Source organism: Nylanderia fulva, unplaced genomic scaffold, assembly GCF_048542155.1.
Source record: "Nylanderia fulva isolate GAGA-0341 unplaced genomic scaffold, ASM4854215v1 Scaffold119, whole genome shotgun sequence".
Lineage (NCBI taxonomy): Eukaryota > Metazoa > Arthropoda > Insecta > Hymenoptera > Formicidae > Nylanderia > Nylanderia fulva.
Window position 1 is genome coordinate 323,640 of NW_028189398.1, and position 21,648 is coordinate 345,287.

A 21,648-nucleotide genomic window follows, 5' to 3' on the forward strand; every position below is an offset into this window, starting at 1 on the left:
AATTTTATATTTGTTTTGTTTATTATATAAAGAGTATATTGATTTTATTGTGCAAATTTTTGTTTATATGTATATATTAGGACCCATCGCAGATAAATTCTCACAAAATTCGAAGAAAACTATTAATGCGCAACAATCAAATCAAAAGACAGAGACAGTATTTTGATCGATTTTTCCCTTGGTAAAAAATATAAAAAATTGCAGCTTTGCAGGAGTAGATATACTTTATTTAAATAATTTTTTTATATTGTATGTACTATTTATTTTACTACTTTAAATATTATTATTTATTTAGATATTTTACTATTTGATGCTACTGTATTTACAAATCATTATGACTAAATGCATCAAATTTTTTATTACTTTGCGTATACTTACTTGATGTAGTTCAACTATATATATATATATATATTATTGCCTGTATTCACAAGTAGACCATATAATATTACTATATATATTTTATTGTTAGATATAAAATAAAAATACAAATGTATAAATATAAATTATATATATATATATATATATATATTATTAATTAAATTTTATAATAAATGCTCAGATAAAACACATTTTATAAGTTTTTATTATAAAATTAAATTATAAATAATATTCTACATTTCTAAAAAATAAATTCTTTTTTTAATATAACAATTAAGATTTAAATTATTATTTTAATTTATATAAATAAAAAAATATTTTTGATCGATATTTTATTAATCTAAACCGTTGAAAATGAATGGTGATAAAGAATTAAAAGTATACGTGAAAAAATTAATTTGTATTTTGATACGTATGATATCAAAAAACCTTACATAATTTATTGATCTCGCAGTCTACTTATGATGAATAACAAGCAGTAATTAACAGAAAGCTATTACTATGTATATATTCTACAATTAAATTTATTTGTTTACAAGAAAAATAAAAAAAAATTTAATTTACATGCAAACATCAAACTTGTTTCAATTTAATCGAATAATGTACTGTTTTTTAATCATCAATTAAGAACGTAAAATTTATCGTTTAGGCTAATCAATTGCATAATATAATAAAAAAATTTTTTAATAAAAAAACTTAAGTGTAAATATTTTTTGTCAACACAAACGTACATGTTAACGCGCAAACAATTTATTTAAATATTTAAATACAAAAGTTATATTTGTCTTAATCAATAATCAATATCTGTATTACACACACATCTATAAATTATCATAAACTTTTATAACAAACAACATATAAATAAGAAAACAGGGTGTCTCATTTTAACTTTCGGGTTAAAATTTCTCAAAAAGTCATAGCTTTTATCAAAAATGTTTTATATAAAAATTTAAATCGAGTCCTCGTACTTAATATTAAAAATTGTTAGAGTTGCATAGTCGAAAAATGAATGCTTTATGAGATATTTTATGTTTTATCCTGATATTCTTTTTAAAAAAAATATGAAATTTTTCGTAAATATATATTCATTTTTTAATAATTTTACTTAATAATTTCCTGCATATAATGAGATAAATTAATTGATGCAAGAAAAATATAATTACATAAAACAAACAATGTGCATTTGCAAATAACAAATTTTTCTTATTATTCTTACACGAATGATGACTCGAAATCGCGAAAATATCCACCTGGAATAAGACTACATACAACATATATATATATATATATATATATATATATATATGTATATGGAACATTCCACGTATTATTAAATTTGTTATTAATTATATTTAATAAGAAATAAAATATAATATATTTTTTTTTTTTCGGAATAAGTAATATAAATTTGTAAATAATGCCTATGTATTTGATTAATTGGCCGAAATTTGAAAGTGTTTAATTAAGATAATTGTTTCATATAAATGCCGACACACACACAAATATATTTATACATGTATAACGACCTCAGAAGCTTTGTTGACCTAACACATCGTATTTATCATGATGACACGTACAGAGAATCAGTCAGTCTTTAGTGGTCTTTCGAATCACATCGTGGTGGAGACAATATTTCAGTAATAAAGTGTGTGTGAATAATTATATTCTTCGAACATTGCATACTGCTAAAGCATTAATTTGCTGCAAGTAATTTTTAAAATAATATAGTTTTAATCAATATAATTTTCCAATTAACATTCTGTTTCGAAATATTGGATAAATCAAAATAAATTTAAAATATAAAAATATATATGTATCTACAAATACAAAAAAAATAATCGTACAGTATAACGGAATTTTAAAGAATTTCAACATATGTATAAGAATAAAGAGAATAGTTTAATTCAAAATTATCTTTTTTAATCTAGAGATCATTTTAATAATTATTTATTAAGTAGATATTATCGAGTAAAATGACAAGACATACTAATTGTCAATCGAATAAAGAAATCCATAATATTTTAGATTTGAAGCAATCATTAAACACATTTATTTTTATGCGTTTAATCTGAAATATCTGAAAAAACAGCATTATATATAAAGGAATCTTAGAAATAGTAGTAAATCTGTTAATAGTAAATTTCTATGATTATTTGGAGTCAATTTTTCTTTGCAAAAATGTCGAGGTAGACTAACATTTTTTGTATGTTCCCAAAATTTCCATCATGTATGTTGTAATTAAACCTCAAATAAAAATTCCAATAACGATATACCTGATTCGATATTAATAGACAAATGTGATATTGTTAATATTTTACTTCCACAAGGCTTAGTTTGTGAAACACCATTTATTTTTAATTTCTTATAACTCGATATTTATTGGTACTTCGACATTTTCGTTGAGTAGAAATCTCTAAATAATCTCAGATATCTTCTTTTAACAGCTGTATTGCTAGTTTTAAGACATCTTATAAAATATTTATTATCAAGTGTATATAATTTATACAATTTGAAATTGAATTTATGTTGGCTTTATTCTCGGTGATTATTTGTTTAGAGTTTATAATACATGTATGGTATTAAGAGAAGAAGTCAAACAGACCTTTAGAGGAACATAATAATAAACATATGCTCTTTTTCTTTCTCTCTCTCTCTCTCTCTCACTCTCTCACTCTCTCTTTCTCGCCGATCCTCAGTCTTTCTTACCTCTACTGACTTCTTCTTATTTTGAATGTATACAGGTCTATATGTATGTAGATATAACGGCTCTTGTGTTTATAAAAGTAATTCACTTCAGACAACTATATAAGTTTATATACTATAAATCTTTATATTCTATATAATAATCTGTAAATTTTAAATATTTATAATTTTTTGACAATTAGAACCATTATTTCAAGAAAATATAGAATATGTTTTAAATTTAATATTTTTGTACTGCTGTCAATTAAAATTTGTGCGACAATGAAATACACACATACATATACATATATATTTTATTTTAAAAAATTGTGCAAATAAAAATTTGCACGTTGCTTCCATACCGTATAATATTTTACTAATTAGGATGGTTTTTCAATAATAATTATAATATTTTTTATATTTATTTTGTTGTTTATATACAAAAATCATTTAAAAACGACATCTAAGCTATATTTAATTTTTTTATTCATATTTTGTCCACAGAGTGTTTTACAGATCTAAAATAATTATTTCTCTCCTTCGACATGATGATATTGCTAAAACTATTATTAAGTAGCGGATTAATTTTTATTGCTGTAACGGCTTTCATTCGTAATGAATCTTTATGCTATCGAATATCAGAATATATAAAACCGATGCATTATGATATCAAGCTTACATCATTTATTGAAGCAAATATTTTCTATGGAGAATATAATATCAGCATAAACATTCGTAACAAAACGCAACACATATATTTATATTCGGAAAAATTATGTATTGACAATATAGTTTTAATTACAAATTTCAAAAAATATCATGAAAATGATGAAGAAACAGTTTATAGACCGACATATGATACTGAAGAAGACCCAATTGATATTTCCTTTATGAAAGAATTATCACCAGGAAATTACACTTTAAATATAAAATACTTTGGTACTGCTGATAAAGGCTTCAGAATTTTCGACATGAAGAAAAGAACCACGTAAGTAAATAATAAATGTTCGTTAAAAAAGGTACAATGTGCAATTACATAAGACACTGTAATTAATATACTATTCATGTATTAAATGTTCCAAAAATTATTTTATATCGCGAAATTTAAATCTAAGGGTGAAGAATCTTTACCCCTTTATTATTATATATAATAATATGTAATAAAGTCATAAAATTTAATGTGTCGACGCATATAACATTTATACATTTTTTAATTCCCAATATTTATATGCTTGTGAAAAAAGTTTTATTAATTTATGTTCTTTGAAATGTAGTTGGGTAGGTGCTCCACATTTCCAGATAGTAGACGCCCGACAAGTGTTTCCATGTTGGCATCCACATGATTTTTGGTTAGAAGCAACCTTTAACATTTCTTTAGCATGTCATAACTGTACGACTTTGTCACATATGCCATTGCGAAATACAGAAAGTGATGAGTACAATTTGGTATGGAAACACTATGTTACCACACCTGTAATATTGACTCATCACGCAACAATGGTTATGTCTAACTACCTATTTTTTCTTGATATGAAAAATCGAAACATTCAAATGTGGTGCAGATACAATACTGGATTTCACATGAAATTTGCTAAAAATGTAGCTGAAGATATCACGTTGTTTTTCAAACAAAAATGGAAACGTTCGAACAAACTTTCAAACGTGACTTATGTTGCAATTCCAAATTTTCATGACGATGGCACAATAGTTTTTGGACTTGTGTTTTATAAGTGAGTACAACTTAAAATTACATTAAAAATAATAGTATATTGTGCAACCGGCGCGCGAAAAGTCGCCCTTTACGAACATGATGGGATTTTAAAAAGGGCTTTCTTTCCACGCACCGATTACACAAAATATTGTAGCCAACATGTGCGGGTCATAAATCGGCCGATTGTGCGAATTGTCACACTCGGCTTCGCCTCGTGCGCGAAACTTCTGCACTTTCGGCCGATTTACGATCCCCCGCACTTGTTAGCTAATATACTATTAACTAACAAGTGCGGGGGATCGTACATGATGGCTACGATATTTTGTGTGACCGGTACGTGGAAAGGAAGCTCTTTCTAAAATTTCATCATGTGCGGAAAGGGCGACTTTTCGCGCGCCGGTTGCACAAAATTATATTAGTATAAAAATTTATCAAATTTAAAACTTGTATATTCTTTATGTTTCTGTAAATATTCAAAAGTAACAGAAATTGTTAAAACAAACAATTTTAAATAGCAAGAATTAAGTTTATTCATTTAATTCAAAAAGTAGAAGTTTATCGTTATAGTATACATATACATAAAAAAAAAGATTTTGTGCTAACTCGTATCCGTAAGGTAAATGTTAAAATAGTAATAAAGGTATAAAAGTATAATGACATTTTTTTATTCATTTAAAACTATAATTTTTTATCAATGATATATGCATTAACACAAAATCATTTTTTCATACTTAAATTAAAAATTAAAGAGAATATTATCTGGTACGATTTACAATACTGATTTGCTAAATTGTACCCATGAGTTTGTAAATCGTATATCTAACAATTTAATTAAAATATTATAACAAAAATAAAATTGTATTTTCTATAAAAGTTTTCAGTCTTAACATTTAAATATTACTTTCAGGGAAACAGATATCATCTACGATAAAAATGTATATCCTATTGCTCACAAGATCGAAGTAGCTCAATTAGTAGGACGAAAAGTGGCACAGCAATGGTTTAATAACATGATGAATAATCCGTTAGTGTCAGATTTTTGGTTTAAAAAAGGTCTTACTACATTGTTTGCAACGTATGCTGTCAATAAGGTTATTCTAAATATTTTCAACGCTATCTCGCTTCCAATTTCTTGCAAACAATACAATACTTAAGTACTCATATTGCAAAATCTTTTTAAATCAAACTTTTTTTACAAAATCTATACGCATGCTTTGTGAATTGTCTTAAAAATGTTTAACATTACACATATAAAATAATTAACTGTTTTTTGAAAAATGCTTTTTTTACATATATTTACATACATATAATATTATAATTTAATTTATTCAAAATTTATATTTTTTAACACTATTTTATTATATTTAAATTTTTATGAAATTAAAAATAAAATAAATTAATCAAAAACACGTAGTACACACGATATTTATTTAAATAAACTTGATAAAGAGAGGTCTGCAATATAATATCTTGAGACAATAATTTAAAAAATATGTAATATTTGCTAATTATAGTAATACAAAATTTTAGATTTTAATATTATATTTATTTTAATGTGTGTGTGTGTTTCCCAAAATGAGAAAGTGTTTCGTTTTAATAATGAAGTAACGTTAATAATATTATTATTTGTATTTAATGCAAGTATCTCTTCAGAACGGATATATCGATATATTAATTATTTTTTTCCATAGAAATATCCAGATTATCGAATAATAAATTTATATGTTGTTCAAAGTCAACATTACTCTTTTAATTTGGATAGTGATTATCATATGTGGAATCTTACTTCAAAAGTTAATAGTTCATTGGAAATACCCAATTATATCAGAGGTATGTAGTATAATCAAGTGACACGGTAGTGTCTCGCGACCAGTTAAGGGCGTAGCGGAGACACCGTGTATCTTAACGCGAGTCGGACATTTGAGTCTTTATAATATTTCGAATCCTCAATAATGGCTGAAGCAATCGAGTTTATACTAGACTTAATCGATAGATTGAGTTCGAATTATATAATAAAAGTGTTTTTATTTCTGCTCTACGTGATTTGTAAGCAGAGATATATAAATGCAAAGTCAAAATATGAAAAATTTCTATTAAGAAACGTCCCCGTCATCATTATTATCATTATCATCGACCACGCATACATAGTAGTATCGTGGTACACGTATTCACACGTATACAACACATGCGCACACATATATCACACGTACACAACACATGCAAGATGCATGTAGTGGTAATTTTGTCCATCTCGCACGTTTTACAACAGATGGCGATAGTGGCGCTCCGCCCTATCGGCAGCGTGCGGGGTTATGTTGGCTAACTCTCTCTCTCTCTCTCTCTCTCTCTCTCTTTCTCACACACACACACACACACTCTCATTCTCACTCACTCACTCATTGTTCGTCTTGTGTACTTATTTAGTACATTCATGATTAAACATCTATATGCATTAATGTGAAATTTACTTACAATTAGTTTACTTGAAATATTCAATTTCTAAAGTGTTTATCTTATAAGATAGATAAAAAAATCTGAGTAAATAATAAGAAAAAAAAAAACAAAAGGATTATTATTGTCATAATTTTTTATCAATTAAGTACTCTCAACTATCCAATAATTAAATAAATACGTACAAATGTGCGCGCGTGTACACACATACACATATTGATATTAAAGAGATTGAAGGAGAGGAAGGAGAAGATAAAAATTTAAATATTTACATTTATTTTCAAATATTATATATGAATTTATAGTTTACATATCTAATTAATAATGAATTTCTAATTATATTAAACATATCAAAATAAAGACATACATGTATTTATCAAATGAATAAAATGAATATTGAATACAGACTTAAAAAATTTATTAAACATAGACTTAAAAAATTAATTAATTAAACATATTCCAAATTTAGAAAAAATAAACTTTATTTATATATGCAACAGCTTTTTAAACTAAATTTTTAAATTCTATTTTATATTAGACAATTATCTCAATCAACATCTACGTCCACATTAGCTGCACTGCAGACTACCTCTACAGCCACATTATCTGCTCCGCGGATATAGCGTTATGCCAATACGATACATTACATGTACTTACTTACTTGCCTTTACTGTACCAACTCTTGTTCTTTCCACGTAATCATGTTTTTACAGTTATCGTTTGTTGTATATCTTCCAGCAAACTTTATTTCGTGTGAAGTGTATTTAATTAATTAAATCTCTGCGAAAGATTGAGAAGATGAAGGGATAATTCAAACTATGAAGACATGGTTACATGGAAAAGACAAGAGTTGATACAATAATAAAGACATACATGTATTTGTATCCTGCTGGCATAAGGTTATAGAAGTTGATTGAGATTGAAAAATAATAATGAAAATAATAAAAAAAAATAAAGACACATGTATTTGTATCGTGCTGGCATAAAGTTATAAAAGTTGATTGAGATTGAAAAATAATAATAAAAATAATTAAAAAAAGGAAATATTCAATCATCATTTAAAAGCATATTTGAAATCTGTAGAATAAACAGTTTTTGCAAAAAATGTGGAGCATTTGAGCTCTAGTAAGTCTAAAAATAAATGTAAACATCAATTAATAATAACTGATGTTATATATATATTATATATATAAACCAATTTGTTGCAATATTCACTATAAAAGGTTGTAAGGGTAAGATGGCTAAAAGTGAATAATTTAAAAGATAGTTAACATAATTTAACATAAACTGAAATATTTCATAAAATAAAATATTTGTAATATTTCGAAGTTTATGTAAGATTATGTAAAAATTATACCTTTATAACTTTTTATAGTAAATATTGCGAGTTAAATCGATTTATATGAGAAAAATTAAGGTAATTCTATTTTGAAAATATAAGTGACCTTTAAATAACCTTGAAAATCGCCGTTTAGGAAAAAGTCTGTGTCAACTTTTTCTTTTTCGAAATCCTGCAACTTTTATCTAAATTTAATAGAAAATGTATAAAAAATGCTCAACATTAGTACACACACACACACACATACACACACACACACATATGGGTAAATTTATATAAATAGGGTGCTTTAGGAGGAATGATCAGGATTCTAGGATATGATTGTACACATCATTTTAAGCAAAGAAGTTTAGATAAACATGTTTAATAATTGTTCTATTCCGGTCATAAAAATATACAAAAATGACTGATATAATCTCTAAAAACTCACCTTTAAAAAAAGGTAAAAAAAGGCGACCAGTTAAGGGCACGCCATTAACAAAAATTATCCATTGCAAACCCATGTAGAATCCTATCCTATTGCAAACCCATGTAGAATCCTATGAAAAATTAATCATTGCAAACCCATGTAGAATCCTAGGCAAAATTAACCATTGCAAACCCATGTAGAATCCTATGAAAAATTAACCATTGCAAACTCATATAGAATCCTATGAAAAATTAACCATTGCAAACCCATGTAGAATCGTACCCATTGCAAACCTATGTAGAATCCTATGAAAAATTAACCATTGCAAACTCATGTAGAATCCTTTAAAAAAAAAGATAAACAAGATGCCAAGTCCATGCGCCATGTGAAAAAGAAATAAAAAAATTTTAGTTAAAAAGACTGGGAGCGCTGCTAAATAATATTCTAACAATATTAAAATTAAATTGTTACTTTTAAACTCATTACAGTTAAAATATGTTTTGTGTTTAAATTAATTAATGTTACTTTAAGGTGCATTGTAATTTTGAAACTTAGCAGCGCGCCCAGTCTTTTTAACTAAAATTTTTTTATTTTTTTTTCACATGGCGCATGGACTTGGCATCTTGTTTATCTTTTTTTTTAAAAGATAAGTTTTTTTATGGTACGATTCTACATTTGCAAATTTAAATTTTTACTGATTCATTATACGACTCTATATATGTCTGCAACTTTAATTTTCCACTGGTACAAGTTTCTACTTTCACTTGGCGCAATTTTTTTTTTATTTCATTACTTTTGTTACGATTGTACAAGGGTTTATAATCGATAATTTTTCATACAATTCTATTGTACATGGGTTTGCAATGTAGGATTCTACATAAGTTTGCAATGGATAATTTTTAATACAATTCTACATGGGTTTGCAATGGTTAATTTTTCATAGGATTCTACATGAGTTTGCAATGGTTAATTTTTCATAGGATTCTACATTAAATAGTCCGCATAAATTTTTAACTCTTATTATTTAAAAAAAAATGTAAAGTTAGAAAATAATTAATTCTTTATCTGGATTTTAATTAAATTTTATTTTTATAAAAGTACGCGCGCACACACACACATACAAATACACGCTCACGCACACGCACACGCACACGCACATGCTCACGCACACGCTCACGCACACGCTCACGCACACGCTCACGCACACGCTCACGCACAGCACACACACTCACTCACTCAAAAGTGTCCGGTAATATAGCCGCGCATATGTAGATAGAGGGAATTAATTGAATGGTCCTTTAAAGTTTTGCTATCTTCGTAAGTATTAACGAGAAATATAGTTATAAAATAGAATGATAAAAAGTACGGCAATAAAGAAACATTTTACTCTTCCGCGGCAATTACCCTTTATACATATACAATATAATTTTATTTTAAATCACTATATTTATAAGTAACTATTATAGTTAATATATATTTATAATATATTTAATTCATAATTTTGATGTAAATTATAGCACCATTTATACTGCGCATGATGCAACACGTCCTCACAGAAGAAATATTTCAGATAGGCATAAACACATATTTAGATAACAAGTGAGTAATACAATATAGAATGTAATATAAAAAAAATAAAATTGTGGAACGTAAATAATGTATAATAATAAAATTTTTATATAATGTCCCTTATTTTCTTTTGTTTTTTTCTGACATTATTTCATAATATTTCTATTTGAGGGTCGGCAGAAGGCCTGGCCAGACTCCGAATTGATATTAGAGACCTGACGCGTTGACAACGCGAAACTCTGTTTCCAGTGTTGCCAACGCTGAGAAATCAATTCTCGGGTTTTATGTAGTGGTGCATGTCTGTACACGTACATACACCATTGCATTGCTCACGCGGACGCACTGTAGAGAGACAAGAACCGATAATCATGTGTTATCTTTGTTCATCTATCGTGCCGGTATACGCGAGATACGGCCTGAAAATACTTTCTGGCCTTCCGTAGTAGAAGGCAGTAACGTAGCAAGACTAATAAGCACCCACTTTTTGTAAATTGTATATATGCTTACGCACATATGTGTGTACTAGTTTTAGGTGCTAAGTCCGCGTAATGTCTTTGTAAAAACCTATCCTACAAAAATTAATAATATAAAAAAGTTATGCTAAATAAAAATAAAAACTTTAAAATATTTTAATTTTATTTAATTAACCAAAAAGGTTATATATAAAATAATTTTTCAATTTCCTACATCCTACAAAAAATAATATTAAAAATTTGCAATAATTAAAAAAATTAAAAATAAAAAAAATAGAAATTAAAAAATTTAAAAAAATATATATATAGAAATTAAAAATTTTTAAAAATATATAGAAATTAAAAATTAAAAAAAAATTAGAAAATAAAAAATTTTTTTAAATTAAAAAATTAAAAAACTTAGCACTGCGTAATTAAACAAACAATATGTTAAAATTAATGTATTTCGTGGCTTAAATACTTTGATTTATAATTTTCATTATTCCTGGCGACAAGAGCTACACAATTTTACTGTTACAAGTTATATTCTTTATTATCAGAATATAAATATAAGATATATAAATAAATAATTGTGTGGAAATTCAATTTTATATTTTGTTTCTTAGTATTTATTAAATTTTTTTATAATATGAACAATATACACACAATTTTAACATATTTGTAATGTTTTTTAATATATTTTACATACTTTGTAAATTTAGCTCATCACACCATCTAGACTTTATGGAGCTTATGAAAGATGTTGCTTCAACAATAAATATATATATTGCTGGACACATCTCGCACATGAAAAACTGGGATTTGGAAAAGCATTGTCCTGTTATTAAAGTAGAACGAAATTATGATGATCCTAAGAATCGAACATTTGTATGGATAGAAAATATCGACACATTAAAAATTGAGTGCATTCCTATAACTTTTACTACGCAAACGTCTCCCGATTTTAACAATTTTACTCATCATTTGTTATGCAAGCGATGGGAAATTAAACGTTTACTAGTACCATTGAAATTATCATTACCATATAAAGAACATGGTTGGATGATATTCAATATACAACAAATTGGTAAATATCGACAAATCATTATGACTTATTTCACACACATAATTGACATTATTTTATATTTTTATCTATTTTATTCGTAGTCCTATAAAAATCCGAGATATTTATTTTATAACTATAATAATAGTTTTAAAATGTTTGGTGTAATATTCTGCATTATATATATATATATATATTATATGTACAAGATATACCTAGGCGTTTGCTAAATAATATCGTTCAATATTAATGTTATATTTTTACAAATATTTTATTCAAATAATTAGTAAAAATCATTTAAAAAATAATTATATTTATAAAATTAATAATAATAAGTGCAGCTAACATACAATTTTTGTAACGTTATATCTTACGGCAATTATATTGATTAGCATAAAAGAATTATTATTTATGCACAACTAAAATCATAGTTTTATTTTCTGATGTATAACGATATCTTGCACAGTTACATTTTCTCTACTATTTCAAGTATTAAGATGACATTTTTATAATTATTTTTCTATATATCAGGCCCGTAACCAAGAGGGGGGGGGGGGCAAATGGTGGCAATGCCCTCCTCTAGCATCTTTATTTGCCCCTCCTGGCTACTTTAAATAGAGTGCTAACGCCACACAGACAAGTTATGTTGTTTGGTCGGGAAGCTAATCTAACAATATTACCTTTTAAAAAAAAGAAAACTGAAGCAATCGATATAAATGTTTTCTTACGAATTTTCAACGAAATAGCTCGAAAATTACAATTATTTTAAAATATTAATATTTACTTAATTGTAATTATATATATATATATATATATATATATTACTGCTATATTTTATATTTTATTGATATTTAATAAATAATAAAAAATAATGTATTTTTTGTGCATTAGAAAAAAGTTTTTGAGACTGCCCTCTATTTGGGATTTTATTTGCTCCCCCCTGATATAATAGGCTAGTTACGGGTCTGCTATATATATATTTGAATTTTATTTATATGTATTAAATTTTTGATATTTTTTAAATTTATAATTTATATAAACAAAAGTATGAAACAAAAATTGAAATAAGTTTGAAAATAAATATATATTAATGATAAAATTATTAAAAACAAAAAATTGATGAAATTTATTTATTATTCAACAGGATATTATCGCGTTAACTATGATAATGAGAATTGGGAAAGAATTTCAATTTATCTAAATTTTGGTGATTACACGAAAATTCATGTTCTTAATCGTGCTCAAATTATCGATGATGCATTTCATTTAATGATAGCAGGCCAACTCCAATCCCGTATATTCTGGGATATCATAAAGTATTTACATCGAGAAGAAGATTATATAGCATGGTATCCTATGTTTAAAGCTCTGGAATACATGTATAATACTTTTCCAATATTGACAAAAATAGATGAACATATTACGGTAAATATTAATAAATTTCAATGAAAATATTACATTTTAAATATTTGCATATACACTCATTGAGCACATATAATTTAAATACACAGAAAAGATATATATATATATAGCAGTGCTTAAAATTTTTGTCAATAAATGCAATTATATTGAGTTCATATCAATATTACAATGTTAGTAATTAATAAAAATTAAAACATAAATAGTTGAAAAAAATTTATTATATATCTCAAAAAGATATATATTTTTTATCTTATTTAAAAATAAAATATAATTAATAAATAGTTATGAAACTTTAATATCTTTTAAATATTATAAACATTTTGTACAAATTAAACCATATATTTAGCATACATGTACATATATGTATATATTTGAACGTATTAATAGGTAAACTTTCGCGTCTATAAGTAAATTTGTACATATGTATGTTTATTTTATAAAAAGAGAAAATTTTAAGAATCTCTTGATAAATAACAGAAAAATATAATAATTTTTAAATACAATAATAATATGAACAAAGAAATATATATTGAACGATTTTTAGTCTACAGTAATAAGAGCATTGCATAAAGTACTTGAAATAATTAAATATGATGAAATTGATGATAGTGACGAACTTAGAATATGCTTACGACAAGAAGCTGCAAGATGGGCATGTTTTCTCGGTGACATTGATTGTAAGAAAGAAGCCAACAAAATTTTAAGCCAACATCTCCAAGATCCTACAAAACACAAGTAAATATTGTTATACTAGCCTTTTCGACCCGCGCAAAACGCCTCAAAGCCTAGTTTCCCAACACTGACCCCGCTATTATTAGTTTTCACACAATTTTTTATTTTACAAAACCTCTTTGTATACAACATTTGTCGTAAAAGATTTCGGATTTCCTTTAATGTTGCAAATTTTTCGGGGTGTGCGACGATGTGGTTTTTAAGTACTCTTTAGACTTTTTAAGTCTGTCTGTATGTCTGCCTGTCTGACCGCGAACTACTTTTACACTTATGTACTGATTTTCGTGAAACAAGTACTAAAATTTTTTTTATCTTTTATTATTATTTTTTTTAAATTTTTTCGGTCCATAAATATGCGATTGCGTGGATGGGTGCGTGGGTAATGAGTGGGTGGATGCGTGAGTACTGGTGTAAAAATTAAAAACCTATATCGTCACCATCTTTGAAAAATATTTTCATGCGATAAATTTGTGAATGCGTGGATGGATGGAAACTTAAGAAAAAATCACATCGTTACACTTCCTGAAAAGTTTGCAAAATTTTAGTACCAATTTCGAACAAATCCATAAATATGCAATTGCGTGGGTGGGTGCGTGGGTGGGAGTGTAAAACTTAAAAAAAAACCACATAACATTCATCCCCGAAAAAATTTGTAACATTTTGGTATCTGTTTCACGAAAATCGGTTCATAAATGTGAAAGTAGTTCACGGTCAGACAGACATACAGACAGACGGTGCTTATATATACAGGGTGTCCGGTAACTAACGGACCAATGATTAAGGGTGGATTCTCTGGCTAATTTGAAGACGATTTTTCCTTAGTAAAAATGTTGAGAAGTCAATAATTTTCGAGTTATAAGCGATTGAAAAAAATGGGTTTTTTGAAAACTAAACGTTTTGGAGTTAAAAGTCTAACATAATTACATTCTTCAGTTAATTTCAGGTAGAGTTTACTATGATAAAATTTTAATTTGAGGCTTACTTATAAAGATACATAATGACAAATATTGGAAAGTTGTAAAAAATGATGACTTTTTTCGACATTTTCGCTTAGGAAAAATCGTTCCCAAATTAACCAAAGAATCCATTTGTAATCGTTGGTCCGTTAGTTACCAGACACCCTGTATATATATAGATATTTTTAGCCTTTTCTAATCAAATTCTTCTGTAAGTATCGTTTATAATGTTCAAATGATTTGATCAAGATATTCATATACTAATCTTTAATACAAAAATTTAATTTTTTGTTATGTTTTAGACTTCTGCCATGGTGGAAAGAATGGACATATTGTAAAGGTTTGAAAGCAATTACCAAATATTTCATAAACATTTTTTATTACCAGAAAAGAAAAGTGTGGGAAGAAGTAGAAGATGACATTTGGAAATTAATGTATGATATAGGATTGAAAAAATTGGACACTAAATTTTTAGAATACTTGGCTTGCCCTGAGAATACTGATGTCATCATCAATTATTTAGATTATATACAAAATTCTACAGAACAGGAATATCAATATCTTCTTAACAGTTTCTTACATGTTATTACAAAGCATGCGAAGAATCAAATTATACTGGAGTACATATTATATCATTTTAACGACATAAAAATAAAGTAATGTGACATATTTTTATAAATTTTTATATAAAAGTTTATTATATGTATTATATATACATTTGTTTTTTCGTTTTTAGACATGCTGATATAACTGCAGCATTAATTATTATTATTATTAATAATGTATATTCTGAAAATCGAACTCAGGTAAAAGTTTTACTTGTTTATATATGTATACAAAATGTGATAATAATGCGATATTAATAATTATTATTTAATGTTTAAAATAATTTTGATAATACTAAAAAATAATATATTTTAGCGTATAAATAGATACGTTGAAAGGTTATTAAAGGTCAACGCAAACCCAACTGATGGAATAGGAAAGGTAAATTTAGTAAATATTATTATAAAAAGCGAAAGAAAAAGAAATTTTGTTCTATCTAGGGATGTGCCGGATGTCCGATAAGTATCCGGTATCGAGCTTTTTTACAATCCGGCTGGATAGCCGGATAGTTAATCTATCCGGTAAGTATCCGACTATTCAGTACTAATCGCTTATTTAAATTATTTTGCACTATCCAATCGATCTAGTGATTCGATATTAAAATGTTAAATATAATGAATAATAAATTAAAATAAAATGTTAAAAAATTTACATAAACCGAACAAAAATTAATTCGCATTCACAATAACTGTATACAAATTAAAAATGACTGATAAAAATATTTATTTATTTAGTTAAATTAATCGAACGTTTAATGAAATACAGATATATTACAGATTAAAATATGTTATTTTAGTCAATGTAATTAAAAATACTTAGTTTTATTGTTTAATTTTAAATTAGAGATAATAAAACAACATGAGCCTATTACGAGCTATTGTTAGCTCGTAATAGGCTCATGTTGTTTTATTATCTCTAATTTATAAATTAACGAGATTATTCATTCATTTAATTTATATGTTTAATTTTAACTTTAATTATTATAATTATTAAATTTTTATATGTTTATATAATAATATATATATATATATATATATATATATATATATATATAATGTAATGTAATCAATTTGAAATATTATATCTAAGATTATTATTTAACAATTAGTACTGCATCTTTTCAATAGTTCTGCATCTTCAATTTATGATATTAATTGTGTAGCAAGATATTAACGCCGGATTAATTTTAAACGTTTAAATGATTTGAATGAGTCATCAATATTATCAACATAAAATAGTTATAAAATAAATATAATATTGAAAGCTTGTTTTAATAAATTAATAATGAACAAATTAACAAAAGCTGTTTTACGAGCTAAGTATTGGATGGAATTTATTTTAAATTACGTATACATCTATAATCCTGAAATGTGGAACGTTTCGACGTTAACTTGCGTCTCTTCAGCAACAATATATTAAATTTACAAAAAGTTGTTACAACATCACTTCTTCTTTACGGTGTCAAAGTATAGACAGGTGTCATTTGAAAGTATCTGTTACAAACAATAGATATAACTTATATAAATTTGCCACTAAATAACTTACTTAATCTTAGTAAAACACACTCACTAAATTAATTAATAGAAAGAAAAATCAAATTTTATACTTTTACTTTAATAAATACGATATATAGGTTCTCAGAGTGTCACACATTTTAACCCAAACTTATATACACCTTCATACCTTGAAGGACAGATACGCAATGAGAAGAAATATTTTTCAGTATAAAGAGGGAAAGAAAATCGTGAATGCGCATGTGTGATGAAAAACAGCTGACAATGAGATTAAAATATTCAAACTTTAGTTAAGCCATCCAGAACCGGGAAATACATTTTATCTAATAAATCTAAATCTTCGATTACATTCAAACTACTTTTTTGTTCTTTTATGCAGATTATTTCCGAAATTAATCTTTTAAAATAATTCGGTTCATGATCCATGACTTTAATTTTTTCCCAATTTATAGAATGGTTAAAATTTCTTATATGTTCTGTAATAACAGAAGGTTTTCTATAATGTTGAACCATATTATTTTTGTGTTCTGTGATTCTCATCTCTAGCTTTCTTTTAGTTTGTCCCACGTATGATGCTTCACAATCCTTACACTCAATTCTATATATTACATTATTCTCATTTGTTTTTGGTATTGTGTCTTTATATGTACCTTAATAAACTTATTTAGTCTGTTAAAACATCTGAAACCTATAGTAAATTCAGTGTTTTTAAAAGATTTACAAACACTCTTAGTGAGACCCTTAATATATGGAAATGTAATAAACTTTTTGTCTTCTTTTTTATTAATGTTTTTTAATTTGTTGTAATTTAATTTTGTAAACAATAAATAATTTAATCTTTTGTTTACATGTTTAAAAATAAAAGGAATAGGATAACTATCATTTAATAGAGTGTTAATACTGAATATTATATTTTTTTGATGAAACTTTGGGTGGGAGAGTAATACAGATCTATCAATCAGACTATAAATTGAACCTATTTTATGGCAATTTGGATGGTTTGAGTAAAAAAATAAATATCTTCCTGAATAAGAGTTTTTATGAAATCAATCAAGAGTTAACTTATTATTCTCAACAATTATCTTTAAGTCTAAAAAGTTTATACTACGATTTAACTCAACTTTACACGTAAATTTCAGTCTTTCATGAAAAGAATTAAATATGTCCAAAGCAAACTGTAAATAATCTTTTTTAATAACAATTAATATATCGTCTACATAATGGTAATAGAATTTGATATATTTGTCAATTTTAAAAAGAACTTTATTTTCCAAGTCTTGTAGTACGATATCAGCAACAATTGGTGATAATGGAGAGCCCATTAGAGTACCGAATGTTTGTTTAAAAATTCTATTATCAAATTTAAAAGATGTGGAGTGAAGAATAAATCGTGTCAAGTTTAAGAACTCATCTTTAGGAATATTAGTATGGTCTTTTATGTACGACCACATGTTTTCAATACCTAACATAGCTAAATCTACCGGTACATTGGTAAATAAAGACACAACATTAAAAGACGATAAAATATAAGAATCGTCGATTTCCATATTAGACAAAGTGTTATATAAGTTAAAACTATTTTTTATATTGCTCCTAGCTGGTGGAAAACTTATATTAAGAATGTGCTGAATAAAATTCGTTATGTCATATTACAAAAAAGTGGTTTGAATGTAATCGAAGATTTAGATTCATTAGATAAAATGTATTTCCCGGTTCTGGATGGCTTAACTAAAGTTTGAATATTTTAATCTCAGCTGTTTTTCATCACACATTTTGCGCATTCACGATTTTCTTTCCCTCTTTATACTAAAAAATATTTCTTCTCATTGCGTATCTGTTTTTCAAGGTATAAAGGTGTATATAAGTTTGGGTTAAAAATGTGTGACACTCTGAGAATCTATATGTCGTATTTATTAAAATAAAGGTATAAAATTTGATTTTTCTTCCTATTAATTAATTTAGTGAGTGATAAAGTTTGAATATTTTAATCTCAGCTGTTTTTCATCACACATGCGCATTCACGATTTTCTTTCCCTCTTTATACTGAAAAATATTTCTTCTCATTGCGTATCTGTCCTTCAAGGTATGAAGGTGTATATAAGTTTGGGTTAAAAATGTGTGACACTCTGAGAACCTATATGTCGTATTTATTAAAGTAAAAGTATAAAATTTGATTTTTCTTCCTATTAATTAATTTAGTGAGTGTGTTTTACTAAGATTAAGTAAGTTATTTAGTGGCAAATTTATATAAGTTATATCTATTGTTTGTAACAGATACTTTCAAATGACACCTGTCTATACTTTGACACCATAAAGAAGAAGTGATATTGTAACAACTTTTTGTAAATTTAATATATTGTTGCTGAAGAGACGCAAGTTAGCGTCGAAACGTCCCACATCTTAGGATTATAGATGTATAATTTAAAACAAATTCCATCCAATACTTAGCTCGTAAAATAGCTTTTGTCAATTTGTTCATTATTAATAATAGTTAAATTATGTGAAATAGTAACAAATGTACACATATCTATAAAAAAAACTTTTTTTACTATATAACATAGTTAAATTTAATTTTTCAGTTTCTTCGCGTAATTATCCGTTTATCCGATAGCCAAAGATGGCAAATTATCTTGTTATCCGGCAAATTCACTATCTGATTATCTGGCACATACTTAGTTCTATCCTATTAATTTCTGAATACTAATTTTATGTTTTATATTTATTTTGTTTATTATATAAAGAGTATATATTGATTTCATTGTGCAAATCTTTGTTTATATATATTAGAACATATTGCTGAATTCTCACAAAATTCGACGAAAGCTATCAATTCGCAACAATCAAATCAAAAGACAAAGACAGTATTTTGATAAATTTTTCCCTTGGTGAAAAATATAAAAAATTGCAGCTTTGCATGAGCAGACATACTTCATTTGAATAATTTTTTTATATTGTATGTACTATTTACTTTACTACTTTAATTATTATTGTTTATTTAGATATATTACTATTTGATGCTACTGTATTTACAAATCATTATGACTAAATGCATCAAGTTTTTTATTACTTTGCGTATACTTACTTGATGTAGTTCAACTATATATATATTATTGCCTGTATTCACAAGTAGACCATATAATATTACTATATATATTTTATTGTTAGATATAAAACAAAAATACAAATGTATAAATATAAATTATATATATATATATATATATATATCACATTTATTTATTAATTAAGTTTTATAATAAATACTCAAATAAAACACATTTTATAAGTTTTTATTATAAAATTAAATTATAAATGATATTTGCATATTTCTCTTTGTTTTCTTTTGATTTCTCGAATTTTCTACTAAACACACACACGCGTGATTTAATTCTATAATATTCTACTCTTTATTGAAAGTAATGAGTTATTTATTTGAAACTCTAATGTGAAATATATGCTCTTTTATTTATAATCTCTAAACCAGCCATAAGTAAAAAATCTAACATCATGTCTTGATTGTTGTTCAAATAAAATAGCTATTTTGAATTAATAAAAAAATTAAATAATTAAATATTCTACATTTCCAAAAAATGAATTCTTTTTTTAATATAACAATTAAGATTTAAAGTATTTTTTAATTTATATAGATAAAAAAATATTTTTGATATATATTTTATTAATCTAAACCGTTGAAAATGAATGGTGATAAAGAATTAAAAGTATACGTGAAAAAATTAATTTGTATTTTGATACGTATGATATCAAAAAACCTTACATAATTTATTGATCTCGCAGTCTACTTAAGATGAATAACAAGCAGTAATTAACAGAAAGCTATTACTATGTATATATTCTACAATTAAATTCATTTGTTTACAAGGAAAATAGAAAAAAATTTAATTTACATGCAAACATCAAACTTGTTTCAATTTAATCGAATGATGTATTATTTTTTAACCATTAATTAAGAACGTAAAATTTATCGTCTAGACTGATCAATTGCATAATATAATAAAAAAAAATTTTTAATAAAAAAACTTAAGTGTAAATATTTTTTGTCAACACAAACGTACATGTTAACGCGCAAACAATTTATTTAAATATTTAAATACAAAAGTTATATTTGTCTTAATCAATAATCAATATCTGTATTACACACACATCTATAAATTATCATAAACTTTTATAACAAACAACATATAAATAAGAAAACAGAGTGTCCCATTTTAACTTTCGGGTTAAAATTTCTCAAAAGTCATAGCTTTTATCAAAAATGTTTTATATAAAAATTTAAATCGAATCCTCGTATTTAATATTAAAAATTGTTAGAGTTGCATATAGTCAAAAAATGAATGCTTTATGAGATA

General features: G+C 25.6%; 1 protein-coding gene across 10 annotated transcripts; it reads left to right on the forward strand.

Moving 5' to 3' along the window:
- The first annotated feature begins 1,789 nt into the window (after positions 1–1,789).
- Positions 1,790–20,297, forward strand: LOC114942271 (aminopeptidase N-like). 10 transcript variants are annotated; one of them, XM_085490191.1, is made up of 14 exons: positions 1,800–2,081; positions 3,565–4,048; positions 4,335–4,790; positions 5,679–5,862; positions 6,463–6,601; positions 10,488–10,569; positions 11,714–12,078; positions 13,199–13,479; positions 14,021–14,211; positions 15,467–15,504; positions 15,640–15,820; positions 15,901–15,970; positions 16,086–16,151; positions 20,072–20,297. In XM_085490191.1, the coding sequence occupies exons 2-14, from the start codon at positions 3,606–3,608 to the stop codon at positions 20,171–20,173; spliced, it is 2,598 nt and encodes an 865-aa protein (XP_085346317.1). In that variant the 5' UTR covers positions 1,800–2,081; positions 3,565–3,605; the 3' UTR covers positions 20,174–20,297. The 10 variants fall into 10 exon arrangements, with proteins under 10 accessions (XP_085346319.1, XP_029173425.1, XP_085346322.1 ...); XM_085490193.1 differs by having other exon boundaries at positions 1,790–2,081; positions 4,623–4,790; positions 15,467–15,820; XM_029317592.2 differs by having other exon boundaries at positions 1,797–2,085; positions 3,901–4,048; positions 15,467–15,820.
- Positions 20,298–21,648: the final 1,351 nt, after the last annotated feature.